At 40.9% G+C, this 16,498-nt stretch overlaps 1 protein-coding gene across 8 annotated transcripts in view; it reads right to left on the bottom strand.

Annotated features, from left to right (window-relative positions):
• The window catches only part of kirrel3b (kirre like nephrin family adhesion molecule 3b), a 159,516-nt gene that overhangs the window by 10,560 nt on the left and 132,458 nt on the right, over positions 1-16,498 (bottom strand). For 4 of the 8 annotated variants that reach the window (XM_069534407.1, XM_069534408.1, XM_069534410.1 and 1 more), the window contains exons 7-12: positions 14,195-14,343; positions 13,880-14,007; positions 13,262-13,388; positions 5,332-5,432; positions 1,918-2,128; positions 92-199 (exon numbers count right to left, since the gene is read on the bottom strand). In XM_069534407.1, the coding sequence (XP_069390508.1) occupies positions 92-199; positions 1,918-2,128; positions 5,332-5,432; positions 13,262-13,388; positions 13,880-14,007; positions 14,195-14,343 (824 nt within the window). The remainder of the gene's footprint in view (positions 1-91; positions 200-1,917; positions 2,129-5,331; positions 5,433-13,261; positions 13,389-13,879; positions 14,008-14,194; positions 14,344-16,498) is intronic. The other 4 variants (XM_069534409.1, XM_069534412.1, XM_069534413.1 and 1 more) reach the window with 1 other exon arrangement.

The following is a 16,498-nucleotide window of genomic DNA, read 5'->3' as shown; positions in this document are numbered from 1 at the left end:
GAGTGGATGGACATGTTTTGGTGTGCTTGGGGACCATACAGTACTCTGGCATACATGCTTGAGTGGGTGTGAAAGGGCAGAGGAAACGTACTTCTCTGGGAGCGGGTGCAACAGAATGCTCCAATGGTGCCCATGAGGACAATAAGGGCCACGAACGCTCCCACGGCAATGCCGATGATCACCGCCACCGGGAGGGATTCTGTAGGGAGCAACAAACAGACACGTTTTCCTATGATAACATACCACAAACATCTCAAATACACATTAGGTTCAATATCGGGTAAACGACAAATAGTGCAAAGCACTATGCAGAGGCCACCTTTCTCTTTCACACTGCCACATGCACCTCATCTCTTTTCTGTCTCTGCAGCAAAAAGGAAAGGGAAGGAAAACATGCTATTTTTTATCCCTGTAAGTTCATTTCACATTATCCCTCAGGCACAAGCTCATGTATTAAAAAAATACACAGGCACAGTGCCACAGGAAAAAAATGTTCTGTAAGGTGCGTCCAAACAACTGGAATAACTGGAAATTCAATTTAATAAAAACTAATTACCAAATCTTTTGTTGCCAGCGCCGGATAAACATTGTCCCACTAATATCGTCTCATTATCCTTCTGTCTAATAACTTTTAATTTACACTCATTTGGGCAAATAGCAGCCTTTCACTGAGGGCTTTTATTTTCATCGAGTGGAGTGCAAGAGTGTGTGCATCCGTTTAAATGTAATCATGTTTCTGCGATGGATATTACGGTGTGTGTCTGCGACCAGCATGAGATTAAACCTGCAGGCTCACACATCAATATACTGCTGCAACATTAAAAGTCCTCATTAAAGTGTGGTTTAATGAGGACCTGGGTTACCAGCCCACATTTATGACCTTCTCGCATTTTTAACAAATGCAAAACAACCAAGTGCTCTTCCTACGCCATTTAAGCCTATTTAATGTCTCCATTGATCAATGTCACTTTCACATAAGCAGCTTATAATTTATCATTTGTGATAAGTGGATAGAAAAACAGCCTTCCCCCACAGTAGGAGGGAAAAGGTGAACAGATAAAAAGTATTCATTTTGAAGCAAAATACACGTTACATTTCTCTGGTATGTAAAGGAATCAGCAGGCTCAGTGCACTTCATGTTCAGACAGCACTGTGTGTCTGTGGTCAGCAGTTGAAATTACCAGGGAGCCGCATTTTATCCCAAAAACTAATTTATAAGCAATTTATTGTGCGTCCTCATCACATTTACTGTACATCAAACGCTTCAGAATGTAGGCCATGCACTGTAGCTATGTATCAACATGCAAGTCTAAATTGGTAAAATGCATTTTTTGAACTTACTTCTGAACGTTTGTGTTTATGCATATATAAATCAAAGTTTGTTTAACATCAAAAACATTCACTTAAAATGGGGCCAAAAGATATGTCAAGATAATTTTTTCAGTCAGTATCGATAATACTCACTGTTAATGTCACATTTTTACGTGAGGTTTTAAATTCGTCTTTATGAGCAGAGAAGGACACTAGCAATAAACATGAGCAACATATTTAACAAATCTGAAGTCAATAAACTTTGAGTTATATTATAGTGCTAGCACAATGCATTGAAATTTTGTTTTATTGCGATTGATGAAAAATTATTATTGCGCTAATTAGCTATATCATTTTATTGCCCAGCCCTGATTGAACATTTGCTGCTCATTCATGTGGATGTTTCTTGTTAAAATTCATGGATTACTAATTATTAATCAAATCCTATCCCACTTAATTACATACACAAGTACATTCACCCACAAACACAGTGACACGAGCGGACAATATATCATAGACATGTGAGCAAACACCAGAGCTGTGGACCATCTGTCTAAAAACCACTGTCAGGTGATTTGAAGAAGAGGAAGGTGGAACCTGTCGAACCTTGGCTCCCACCTTGTTCCTTAAGGCGTATGATCTCGGTGTCAGAGCCAAAGCTGTTCCACGCCGTGCAGTTGTAGATGGTCTGGAAGTCAGCTGGGACAATGTTGCTCATGGTCAGTGTGGAGATCACTCCTTCTTCTGTGGTGACCGTTTCCACCGTGTAGCGGCCGGATGTTCCAGACTCCAACACGGTTTCCTTCCATGACCAAGCCTGAGAAAAGACAGATGGCAAAGAGGTGGTATTTACCGGGTGATGTTATGACCACTAGAGGTGCTGTGGAGGAACTGTTAGATAAGTGGGTCCCTGTTTTGTCCCTGTGTTTTTATGTCCTACCAATAAATGTCCAAGGACAACACATGCAAATGCATAAACACAGGGGGTTTGTTTGTGACTATAAAGAGGAAACGACTGAATGTCTGTGCAAAGATTAAGCTTTCAACTCATTTCATAACAGCCATGGCAGGTTTTTGGCCATCTAACCAGTTTAGTTGTGCAGGCAGGGTGGCTGTGGTTCGATCCCCGTCTCCTCCATTCCACATGCAGAAAGTGTCTTGACGCCCAAATTGCCACTAACAGCTGTGCCAGCAGTGTGTGAGTGATGAGTGACAGAGAAAGTGCTGCACATTGCTGTACTGTATGAATGTGTGTGTGGAGGGGTGAATGGCAAAGCTGTACTTTAAAGAGCTTTAAGTGGTCATCAAGACAAGAAAAGTGCTGCATAAACACAGAGCATTTACCATTCACCACTGACAGCATTATCGTTTGCTCAGTCCGTCCACCACTTCGGTCCAGACTAAAATATCTCACCGATTATTCGACGGTGTATAATGAAATTTGTGCGTATAATCACGGCTTCTAGAAAACAAAGTTGACGTTTCCTCTGTGTCAAATTTGTTCAAATGAGTTTATGAATCCAATAGAAATCTAATAATAAGCAGCATTCATGTTTGCTGATTGCATGTAAGCATTTAGTTCAAAGTTACAGTTCTGCAAACATGGGTGTAGATAATAACTGTTACTGTGGGTTGAAAACACATTCGACATGCATAATGGGGAACAACCGAACATCCTTTGGTACAGCTCCTATGTGAAAGTTCTCCTACATCAAAGGCTAGTGATCTCAATATACTCACACTCTGACCCCTGACAACAACCACCACTCGTTATGGCAGTGACAACAAGGGATCAAGGGATCAACAACGGATCTTCCAAATTCAAGTGTCAAAGGTGACCAAACCATCACACACCACCGCTTCAGACTAGTGTTGACCAGCGGATATATTTTTGTCAGATGGTGCTTTAGAAGATGTTTAATTGGATGCTGCTGCCCTGGTCATCATATCATTTCACCCTGATGTCCTTAGTTCCTTTATGTTGCTAAATGGAGCCAAACAACAACCATGAATATATGAAACTGAAAACAATAATGAGGGGATAGCTGTGTTTTATTCTGTTCTGAGGTTGATTGAGTTCCTGGTATCAATGCAAAGACATTAGCTCATTGTGTCAGGTAGATGTTAAAACACTTTTGACCTCTGCTGTGGTTAAAAATGTTTTTACTCACTGCCCGTTTCCTTTTTTTTCTGTTTGACAAACTGCCAGCTGACTGAGATTTCTGCAGCATCTGTACACAAAGCTAATGGGTAATTGCGGACTGCGCGCACTCCAAGCAGGTCTCTCTCTTCACCGCAGTGTTTGAATTACTGTTTCTTTTTGTATTTGGCTGTTAAGAGACACCACTGAACCATTTATAAAACAGTGAGCTAAATATGAAGATACTGATATTACTCTGAGTTTACTAAAAGATAAAGATTACACTTTAAAAACAATAACAAACCTTACAATATATATTTTAATCAACACAACAAAAAAACATGTTTTCTTTTTTTTTCTGAAGTGGAAGACACATTGCCAAATAATCAGATCCTTTGATCTTTTGCACATTTAGTGTCTCTCAGTAATAATACAGATAGTGATCAAATTAGATGTTATTGCATTGGTTATTTGCAAAGCACTGTTTACAGTCCTACTTCCTTTCACTGGATCTGGACGGAGCTAAAAGAAGTCTTAAGCTACAGACCAGTACACAGCAGACACTGTTTGGTTTGTTTGTGGACGCAAGTAATGTCAGGCAAATTGCTTATGCAAACTCATTGTGACATGCTACATTTACATTCACATTTACTTTAAATTAATTAACACTTTGATAGACTGGCGAGGAACAGGATACATTGAATAAATTTATTCAGTCATAATAATGTAACAAAACAAACACGCTAGAAAATCCATTTTGTGTGAGGGAGTGATGGATATGATGGGATAAGGTGAAGTTGTGTTGACGCTTGAAATGATGTGCTGGGAGAACTGTGGGATATAACAATAGATATTTGCATACGACGGGTTTATTTATGCAGCGTTATGATAATGTAACACGTGCCATGTAGTGGCTGCTTGTGTTTGATGCATCTGAGTGTAGACTGCATTCATTTCTGGTGAAGAATCACATGATTAATTTTTCCTGATTTTAAACAGAAAAAAATCATTATACTGGAGACAGTTGGAGAAAGATGAAAAGGTGCTAGCAAATAAACAACATACTTCAAGCTCGCAGGAATGCAAAGATGAATAAGTGAAGAAATGGAAACGCAGTGTTACTGCTTTTCAAATTCTTGTTTTCATATTTTTTATAAAAGATAATGTTCCGTGGAGGCATTTTGTGATTTTTTAAAATTAATTCAGTTTAAATAATACACTTGACCTTATCATATATTATGATGAATGGTTTGACAAGTCTTTCTTAAATAAACAGAATCCAAAATAGACACTTCAGAGCAGGCAGCCCAGGCTCCAAAGCACACCTCTCAAATAAACATGTTATTAATTATGTTGCTACTTAATTCTGGACATCAATATAATAAAAAGAGACATTAGATGACAAAGTGTGGCAATTAACCACGTGCATATGCAAACACGCACACACCTGTACACAAACAAATTAACAATAAGCGCAAAGTGAGCTCAGAGAGTAGGTTGTTTATATGAGGTCCATAAATCTTAATGGGATCAGTGCTAACAGAGCATAAGTGCGGATTAAATGAGAAACTGAAGGTTCGCGCTGTAGTTTCAAGCCCATGTTTTCATATGACAACAAACAAGGTTCCTCAGCCTTTTATTTGCTCTTACCATCTGTGTAGTAAACAGATCAAGAGAGTTCAGTCAGATTTTATATTCAGAGACAGCAGTGGAAAATAAAACAGTCATTACATTGTGTTTTTAATGCTCAGGTGCCATAAAGACATAAAGCACCTATTTACAATGTAGTTTCCTGGGAGTCCTCGCAATAGAATCAGCATCAAAATGAAGACAAAGGTGAGATCAGAAAAAAAAAATTGAAGAGATCCAGATGTACTTACAATGCGGTCTGGAGGAGGCGTACTTCGGATGAAGCATTTGATTTGTCCCTTCTCTCCGTGTAACGCTTGCTGTGTCTGTGTGCTGGAGATAGTAGGTGGCCCTGAAAAAGAAAATACAGATACTCTAAAAACTTAACTTTGAAGATGAGTCATAGAAATTGAGAAGATGAATAATTAAATTCATTTTCACTCTCAGGTCATATGACAACTCTGCTTAATCCAGATCTTGAGGCACATTATTTTGTAATCGCTCCCACGTTCCAGGCACCTGAAGAGTTCAGTAATTTGGAACTCCGGGGGGAAAATTGTATTGCGTAGCGGCACAAACATGCCTCATCCCTTGTTACAATCTGGCCAAGGACATGCCAGGATTGAATGAAGGGCATGAGTGGGGGCTCAGACCTCATTCTGGATCAAGAAATTGTTGATTTATGGCTGCTTTGATTCCTCCCACTGAGATAAACGTCGCTGGAGAGTGCTACAGCAGTTTCTATGGAGTGTAATCAGGACTACACAGATGGAAAGAGAAAAATGCCATTGTGGGGAGATAACACCTTTGTTGCGGTGTTTCACCTCAATCAATCTCCTGGCGGCAGGTTTGACCCCTGAACCGCTAGGTCAGAAAATAACTAAACATCAAGCCCCACATTCTATATATACCCAAGCCAAAAGACAGAAACAGAAATACAATTTATTCTGTTATATTCTTACACAGCTTTAGTCTAAAAGACGTTCTGTCGGCCTAATTCAGGTTTCTCCGATATCAAGTTTGATTAAATGGAATGTCTTCATCAGAGTTAAAGACTGTGTGATCAGTTCTCGCTCAATTAGCAGCAGTTGCAGGTATACGGACGTGGAGCCAGCATGTGTTAAACCTTGGTCAGGCTACAAGATCTCATCTGACAAGGGCAGCTCAGCCTAAACGACTGGTCTGCCTGCCATCTGGTCTGGAGGCTGTTCACACCAGGTGACAGCACTAATATGAAGACAAGATGTCACACATGACCCAATTCAGTATTTTAAGTATATTTCCCCATTGGTCCTGAAGAGCTCCCTGTAAGTGAAATTATAGCAAAAGCAAAGCACAGAGGTTTACGCTAGTTCTATATTTTCACCTGTTTATAAAAATAAATGCTGGAGGGGGAATTTGAAAATGATCCAAGCATATTTTTCTATTATTCTTACGCTTTAATTGCAGTTTAATTACCTCCGCCAAGGACGTTATGTTTTCACAGTATTTTGTTTGTAAGCAAGATTGTGCAAAAACTACTCAACTTGGTGGAACAACAAATCCAGATCAGGAGCAGATCCAGGAATCTTTTCTCTCACTTTCTTTGACATTGCAAGATGTTTAATTTTTTTTAAATTTTCCTAGATTGAATTTAAGGGGACTATTGGATCTACTTTGAACAGCATTTTACCAAGAGCAGCAAAGACTTGATTATTTTTTATTGAATGAGAGTCCACACAAACAGCATTTTTTTCTGTTAATTTCCCTTTCTGTTTCATTGAATACGTAATTTATGATTCTTTTTCTCAGGCTGCTTGCATGTAACTAACTTTTGCAATACAATTTCTCTCTGCTCTCTTTTTTATTACTGTTCTCACCATCACTCTGAGATTTCTAATTTCGACTTTTCACAAAACAGACGCCCAGCCAGACCCACCCAACATAATCAATGATTTCTTGTGTTAAAAAAAGCCATGCAAGCTTTGAATCAGCAGCCTTGAGTTATCTTCACATTGCATGATTGCTGCATTCTGAACAATTTTATTAGATGCATCATGGATATAATTAAACACAGTAGTTCTGCTGTCTTCCGTTGGTTGGACAATCACCAGTGTTACATTCATAAGAAGAAAAGTTCTACACAAGCAGCCTTCCAGGATTAACGCACTATCATTGGCAATGTTAAGGACAGACTTCAATTTCGAACTTGCCCAACCCAATGGAGACTGTTATTTCTAGCATATTTACCATTCCCGAAACGTCAGCTCCAAACTAATTGACTCTGAGTCGAAGAAGTTGTTGGTGTGTCTATATTTTTGTTGAATGTATGAGCAAAAAGCTGAGTGTAAACATTGCAAATAGCAGCTTGTAGCTCAACAACCAACAAACAATGGCATATCATCCAAATTTGTGTTGGAAACAAATGTATCCGAATGTTTCAATAAGTTTGGTCTAATGATGATTTAACTAGCTACAAAAACTTCTTTTTTCTATTAATTAATAATTAATTTCGGCTAATAGAGCAACCAGGTAGAGTGTACCTAACGCACTGTTGTCATTGAGTGCACCAATCAGTTGATTAAAGAGCAGATACTCTAAAATATTGTCTTTGTTTGAGAACACTCCACACTCCCCTCTCACCGCCTGTAATTTCCTCAAATGAAACACAAAATAACAAAGGCAACGGGTCCATCTTATCCTTTATTTTGAGGTCTTTAAAAATGTGTAAAAATCAAACATCAAGCACGTCTCTTGTGATGTGGAAGGTTAAGAATGTGGATTTGAGGGGGTGGCAAGTGTGGCAGCTTCTTGATTAGAGCTACAACTCGCATCCCTGCCAACTTCCTTCAAACTCCCGCTCTCTGCCATCTCTCTGACGATACATAATTGCAGTTTATTACCTGTCTCTTATTAAAATGAATTAGCATTTTAATGAGACTTTGCCAGATGGTGCCTTGGTATGCTACTGGAGGAAGCTGGAAAGCTGCTACACGCTGCAGAGTGAATGCAGCAGACAATTTGAGTAAATAAACTGAAAGCTGTTTTCCTGCTTTCCCTGGTTTGCCAACATGGACTTACAGTATGAGTACAGCATGTACAGTGGGGACAAAAAAGTCTGACAGTGCCCTGTATCTTTAGACTTTGTATTTGCTTCAGTTGTGTGGTGTGCGTGTAAAAACTTAGGAGATGAAATGCAAATATGTGAGTTTATATGTGAGCTCTGACTGTCACAGACAATATGATCACTTGCATGACGGCTGAGAAAGGATGGTAGTGGTTGGGGAAGATCTATTTTATGGATTAGGGCCCCAAATGAAGAATATAATTAAATAGCTTTATCTCATTGGCTCAGTCTGGGTTGTGGGTATATGTGCTTGTGTGTTTGTATTTAAGTATGTGTGGGTCAGGGAGGTGGGTGGCTCTACAACATCAATGTTAGCAGCAGGGGAGCTAATCAAAATGTAGGTGCAATGTTTTGCTCATTCATTTGAGGAGGTGTTAACTCTGGAGTGGTCATTGCAGTCTGATTACACAATATCAGTGTGGGAGTCAAAAGGCCAGGGCTTACATTTCCTCTGTAAACGGAGGCATCCGCTTTGAACTAAAGCTCCACATTTCCTTGCTACCTCGACACAGCTCCTTTTTATTCATACATTTTCTTTGTGTGATAAAAGAGAGCACAACCGAGCCACAGGGCAGCTGGAACAGAAGAGAAATGTCTTGTATTGTCACTGGTGACCATATTTTCCTCTGGGGCATATCCATGGTGCAGTGAACCTGCCTACGTGCTGAAGCTGCCTGTTGGAGTCAGTTCTTACTGTTAATTTGTTCGTCATTTTGTTAAATAAATTATACCAACTTCGAGATTTTATATATATTTAGATGTAAATACTGCATACTTGTTCAACCAGTATAATTTGAATGCAACATATGCTTGTATGTGGCTGATGATGATGGAATGTGAACTGTGATTGTGGATTATGTTTACAACTAGCGTGCTTAGCTTCTCACATATGCCACCATTATTGGCAATACCACTGTCATTACGATTGTCATTACTGCTATCTTCATCTCGGCTGCATCGATACTTTAATCGGTGCACCTCTTCATTTACTTTCTTTCTCATCAATGTTGTAAACATTGTTTGTGATCTTGATGATCGATGGACGGGTTGGCAACCAAGGCATTGGAGCATTGCTTCCATTGAGATTTTAAATATTAAAGTCCTGCATCCCAGTGGTAATATGTCAAGTAATCTATTACAGCTCAGGTAAAGCAACAGTTTTTTCTTATCTACAGTAATTTTTTTGTCTATTTATTATGTTTTACTGCAAGACTGGAGGAGGATCATTACGGCTCTTGTTTTCCTAATCTCCCTGCTTTTTTCATTTCAGCTACTATATCACATTAACAGTGATAGTGTCTGAGCAGATGAGGAGCTGTTATCACGACTCATTTTATCTCTTATCCCTAACTGGCGAACGGAGGCAGCCATTACGTTTAACTTCTGTAGAAACACACACTTTTACTACCTCGAATACTTCACCTCATTTGCCTGCTTGGGCTCAATCCAGACTGTATTTTCTCAACCTCGTTTTTTTCCTTGAATGGAGTGTGATCCACACAGTGTGCACTTTGTACTGTAAAGTACTATTCACAGTATTAACACAGTGCAGAGTAACAGGCCAGAAACACACATAATTTTGTTCTTTAGCCACATTTAGAGCGTCATCCAAATTTGCGACATGTCAAGACACATTGAGAACAATATTATTAGCTCTGGCGTTTTACTAGAATTCCTTTCCATTTCAGTGGTTGTGCCAATGAAGATTTTTCTACCACTGTCTGGTCAAATATTTTAAAAAGAACATTAGAGCAGTTTTACTAAAAGCTGTTGCACTCCAGTGATCAAACAAATCTAAACCTCCGAATGAACCTTTCTGCAAATCTACTTTTTAAAAAAAACCCAGTGCATTGCCTGTTGTAAAACCTGCCTGTTTTGAATGGGCTGTTTGTTTGGCCTGTGGTTATGTTGGTTGTAGATATTAGTCAAGACCCGCTGCTGGCTTCAGTCCACACAACCCTGAAGCCGCACCACGGCTACTGCAGAGCCGTTCATCTGTTTATTTGAAGTTTAGAGAAGCTTGACTCAAGTCGGTAGTACGTGGAACTAGAGAATCAATTTCATGTGCTGTTGTCGTGAACACGAGTCCTTGCCGCTGCAGCAAAGCTCTGATCGCCTGTTTAGTCAAAGTTCATACATTTTGAATGTATCACGTGTCCTAATTGTATCAGATTCAACACTGCACTTCCTTGGGCCCTTAAAAATACATGTCAAGTGTGAAGTCAAGATATAAGAGCCACAAACAGACAGAGAGAGATTTCCTGAAATAGCAGAGATGGTGAGAGAACATATTAAAGGTATTTTTTACACATAATAAATGAGAGTTCTAGTGACAGGTACACAATGTGAAGAAATTAGTTCAAAGCCATAAAGTCCAGATTAGAATTTAGTACGCTTAGATTTAACTGGTGAGATAAAATATGCTGCAATATGCCCCCCCTCCTCATTAATTTGTGCTGTTCTTTCTCATACAATGTCAGTGCCAGTTTAAAAAAGGCTGGAATGCTAATTGGCTATGTACATAAAGGCTGCCTAGAAAGAGGAACATCAGAAAAGAAAAAGATCTATAACTACGCAGTGCTTTGTGGGATATCGGGGGGATTCTCAAACCCTCCCTCTTCTTAATGTGGAAATGGACTTTTTCCTCTCCAGCTGTTCAAGCACTGGAATGTATGTAATTATACATATTGCTTAGCCCAAAGACACACACACATACCCACAAACATAAATGGCTGTACTGATGGATATATTTATTAATATGTATTGCATGGATATATGGTCCTTGAGCATATACAAGCTAAATCCTTCCAAGCACGTCAGATAACTTCTCTCAATTCCAACTTCTGCAGGACTGTGGGAAAAAACATGCATATATTTTGAATGCTATATAAATAATCTCACGCATGGACATGCACAGAAGCCCACTTCTTGCAGTACATGAAGTCACTTGACGGATGTGACGCACACGAAACGCAGAGATGCTTTGCATTCTGAAAATGTTTGACTAGAGTAGGCAATATGTATCCATTAGTGGCTTAAACACAAACTGCCTCCCCTGCTAGCTGTTTGATTATAATTAAATTACATTCTTCCCCAGGGAAAGCAGGAATCCTCGCGTCTATGCGGTACGCCACAGTGGGAGTCAGTGACACACAACGGCAGAGAGGAGGGAGACAGAGCAATGACAAATTATAAACACATGTAATTTAAATGATGGCATTAAGGAATCGGGGGGAATAACTGCAGGGAAAACAAACAGCAGCGAAACATTCAAATGTGCAGCAGACACTGTCGCATCATCAGCGCTCTGAATATGCACAGTGTCGCCTGAAATGTTACTGTATCATGGGTCGTCCTTGGGAAAAGCTCACTCATCCGTTATGCTAGTTATTCACTGTCAGAATCAATCGAGTCCTGCTGACTCTCACTGATGTTGGGCCTACAGGCTGGTTAAAGAGCGCTCACACACTTATTCTGTAGTTGAGACAGCGGCACAGGACGGTCCACGAACCTCCCCCCCAACCGCAGTGTTTGCACTTTCACAAGCCTGGCAATCTGATTCGCCTCAAAGACAGAGTACGAAATGACTCAGGACTCCTCATGTGGTTTGAAAAAAAAAAGATGAATTTCAATTATTCAGAAGGCTAAAAAGAAAGGAGGCTTCTGAATGTCAAATACCAATCCGGGCAGGGAAGTGCAAGATGCGAAAAAGAAGAAGAGGAATAAACAAATAAAAACACTACAAGTCATCCAGAACCTGCTTGAATGAAGTCCGCAGAGACTAAATAAACATGCCATTTCTGCATTCTTGTATGTCTGCCAGAGTTGTGTGGTGTTGTAATCTTTATTAAAACAATCCATCTTCATTCTCTCGTGAAATCTTTTTTGAACACAACACAATCTCCATAGTTACATGAGCAGAGAGGGGATGCATCAAAATAAACTGGTGCGCTGGATATAATGTATTCTGTTTGCACATTAAGGCTGAACAGTGGATGCCAGTATGGCTTTCCATCCAGAGAATGGGAGACAATAGAATTAGTCATGATTTTGCCTCCTGCCTCTTCCGCCTCGAATTTTAACTGAGATGGAGGGAGCTGATTGCGGTTCACAGAAAGCCACGGTTCTGATCTTGCGCTGGAGGGGATGCTGGTATCCCATTCTCTCTGATATTCAAAGCTAATGTCTGGATTTTGAAAAGAAAATCTTTACACACACGTTTTCTCGCTACTTGGTGTATCATCATCCCCAAATCAGCATCAGCGTAGCTTACAGGCAGAGCCTTTTGTTGGCTTTCAAAACGTACAATGATACACTGTCAGCTTTTTATCTCAGCATCTTAAAGTCCTCCCTGCTTTTTTTCCACCCTGCTTTGGCCCATGCTTCTCTCAGATGGACACGGGGGAAAATAAGAGACATGTAAATCCCACGGCTAAGAACCTCTGCCACACCAAAGCATCGCTCCCTGAATATCAAGCACTGATAATGAAGTCATTTGTTTGAGAGTTGCCAGGTCTCCCACCAAGGCGGGTATTCATTAGTCACACAGCGCCTCAGAAAACGGCAGCTTCCCTGTTACTCATGCAGAATATAATTAGCATTGAAGCACATTTCACCTATTTAAGAATTGTGTGACCATATCTCGAAAAGTCTATATTTGTTGCACTTCCCAGTTAAAGGCTTCAAAGTGATAACAGCTTTTACCTTTGTCAGCAAATCTTTTTTTTTAAAGAACACTATGTGCCACATCGTTGTTCTCTGTGTTTGTGTGTCTGTCGTGTGGGATAAATTGTGTGTGTACTTGCCTGGTAAAATCAACCATGTCTCCAAGAAACTGGTTTAATCGAAAAAAAAGTATCCATGAGTGAAATAAAGCAGCATATTCTCTTGGAAGTTTCAGAGGTTGAAGAGTTTTGTAAACCACGGAGGAAGCAGAAAACTGACTCCTGTGACAAATTGCTTTCTTCTAGCCGCCGCTGACCCCCAGACCTCGGGATTCACACTTGTATGTGTACACACTTGACAACTTTGTGGATGTGCGCCTATGTGAAAGTCATATCAATAATACAGCTTACCATTGACAGTGAGTGAGACCTCCTTCTCCCCCACTCCGACACGTGGGACCACGGCGCGGCAAACATATTTCCCAGCATCCTCCTGCCTCACGGATTTCAGTGTCAGGAGGTTCTCATTGCTAAGAACCTGCGGCGAGATAAAAAAAAAAGAAATTCAAAGATCATCAAATGCAATGACAGAAAATGCACCTTTGCATGAGATAGCAACAAGGAAGGGCTATGGGGAAAAAATGGAGGTAGCACATAGACCATTTAATACCTTAAAGGGCACCTCTGCTCAATTATTAAAATCCAATTTAGGGTCTGAGCTCAGGAGAGTGAAGAGGTTGGCTTTGGCCTTTTGTGTTGACAGAAGCAAAGGTGGAATAAGTTTGAATTTGTGGATCAAATCAACAGATCTCATGAGGCAAGGTTGCCAAGGGGCTCGGACTATAATGGCTTCAAAATCTTTAATGGACAATTCAAAAGAAACATGGCGATGACATAAAATAACTACTCAGAGGACCTTGTATGTAGTAGGCATATGACGTAAAGGTGTTGGAATCATCTCAAAAAGAAGTTTTATCTGAAAGAAGTAGCTTTTGATTTTTTGTGCACCACAGAAATCAGTGTACTCACCACACCAGAGCCCCTCTTCATCCACACTATGGTAAGGGAGGGATTGCCCGTCCATGCACAGTTGAACACGGCATCAGATCCCAGGTCCACTTGCAAAGACTGAGGCTCTGCAGCCATGCGAGGGCCAACTGTTGAAACAAACATCGTTAACTGTCTATGACTCACCCATAATGCATCATCAGCTGTGATGGCACTAGTTTTTGGAGCTCAGTGTGAAAATGTTTAAAAAACAGTGCAAAGAAATCTCAAATCATTCGTTCTCACATTGCTGGCATTACTGAAAAGCATGCAGCGCACGCTTAAGGAGCCACTCACAGTAAACATCAACGTTGCGGCAGATGTTGGTAGTGCCAAGAGGGTTGGTAACCTCACAGGAGACTGGCTCCGTAAAGAAGGAGTGGTCCACAATAACCTCGTACGTGTCTCCAGAGACCTCCTTGATTATACTTCCTCCTTTGGCCCACCTGGAGTGAGGATTAGGAGGAAGGGAGGGGAGAGACAGGAAGAAATGGGAGGGAGTGAAGGAGAAGGGGGAAAAGGCATTAAGACAGGTTTTCACACCATCTTATGTCAATAGCTCTCTTTTGTGTGAATAAATCATCATTCTAGGGCAAGCTTTCTGTGCTGGCTTCAGCATATTTTTGTGGCAGCCTTCCATGCTGTGACAAGCTCCCCGGCGATTCGGAGCAGACAGCACGTTCCTCATTACGCCAGGCAAAGAGTGCAACACAGGGTGCCAGCTAAGAAAAACAAATCACAGAATGACAAATGGGTAGCGGCTCCACCTTTGAAGACGTTGGTTGACACATACTGTATTATACACAACAGCTGATGTTAATAAACTGACACGGGATCACATAACCAACATCTGTTTGTGTTTGTGAATGATGGCTTCGGTGACGGGGATACAGACACTCCCCGAGTGTTTCGACTGCACTTTTATGATGTCACGGGCAGCGGCGTCTTGCTCTGTGTGATGTGAATGGCTCTGCGCTGTTTCAACAGACAAGGCCCATTTATAAAAGTGAAGTGGAGGCATCTGTGGATGTCTCGGATTTCTTTGGAAATTTTAGACAGTGCTGTGGGATCTACAACGCATCATGCATCTAAACGCTGCCGTCCCCCACAATGGAGTCGTTGCTGCATGTTGATGTGGCAAATGAAAACAATGACAACCGGTGCCCGTCTGCGTTTTATATTCCTGCCAGTACTGAGAGCAGTTTTAGCGGGATAGGGAACTCATTTGCTTTCCATGACTAAGCTGCCCCATGCTTGACTGAAATGCTATCATTTAAATGAGAACAGATTACCTCGTTCACTCAGTAAGTGAAGTGAAGCAGAATTCTAATTGGGCTTCATGGGAATTTTTTGGAGCTTTTTTCCCCGCTAGCAGTAGATTCTCTCAGAGTTGCGCTCTTGTGTGACAAGGACACAGCTGAGAGCTCCGCAACACGTGTTTCCGAAAGTCTTTCGATTAGGGCAGATGGGTGTTTTCGGCCATTTCTGATCCAGTAGCAGTAATACAAATAAATATGTCTATATGAGTACAAACAAATTGTTTCCAGTAGCAGAACAACCTCCAAATACTAGCACACAAGATTCAAATGGTAGCTACATATGGAAAGATTAAAAATGTGAATGATGATGACTGTTAATGTTCATGGCAGGGTGTGAAAATGAATATCAATATGAATGTCTCAGCTGCTGTATATTTGACAATGACGATAAAGATGAGGATGATATTAATTATGCTGGTGACGCTTGTCATCATAGTGAAGACGATAATGATGATGATTACAATGATGACAACATTGATAACGATGATGAGGTTGAGGATTAGAATGTTGATGAGAAAGTTACAGATAAGAGTTGTGAAAAAAACAATCATATGCCTCCTCAAGGTCCATTTAGCTGCCATCCTGGAGCTTTCAGTCACTTCAAAGAGACTCACCTCAGGAAATATAGAGTGGCGGAAGACACACAGCAAAGAGCAGGGTTGGAATCGAACCTGTGGCCGCTGCAGGGCGAGTACAGCCTCTGCATGCCCCGATGGAGAAGTCTTTTATTCGCTTGACCATCACGAGGATAACAGTAATACTGGTGATACTTTCTGACAACTCCACAAGTATCAAAATGTCACTTGTGTCCACCTGCAACTGTCTATCTCATACTGCAGGAATTGTAAGGTGGTAAGCACAGATGTTCGGGCAGCCGGCTGCTCCTGATTGGAGGATGCCGCAGCCAGGTTTGGATCCCCTGACAGTGTTAGAGAGACAGAATGCCATCGTACACAGGGACCCCCAGAGTTCTGTTAATGTGCTGGGTCTTGTCCAAGACTCATGTCTAAACATAGCCCGCCCAAGGTAACACAAACACCTGCATTCCCTTTTGGGAGGTTAAAAGGGTCAGAGCAAAGCTTACTCAATAGCTGACTCACTTTACAATGCTGTATCTTATTCAGTGATTTGATTCAGGGTGTGAATCCTGCACACTCGCACACTCTGAGTGCATGGTGTGTGTTTCTGTGTGTCCCTGCGTGCGTAAGCTAACACTGTTATACAGATAAACAGGTCCACTGTTAATGGAAGCAGAGGATGAGGGAGACGTGGTGGGAGGGGG

This window comes from Paralichthys olivaceus, chromosome 11 (assembly GCF_024713975.1).
Source record: "Paralichthys olivaceus isolate ysfri-2021 chromosome 11, ASM2471397v2, whole genome shotgun sequence".
NCBI classification, from domain to species: Eukaryota; Metazoa; Chordata; class Actinopteri; order Pleuronectiformes; family Paralichthyidae; genus Paralichthys; species Paralichthys olivaceus.
This window is presented reverse-complemented; position numbering and strand designations above follow the sequence as displayed.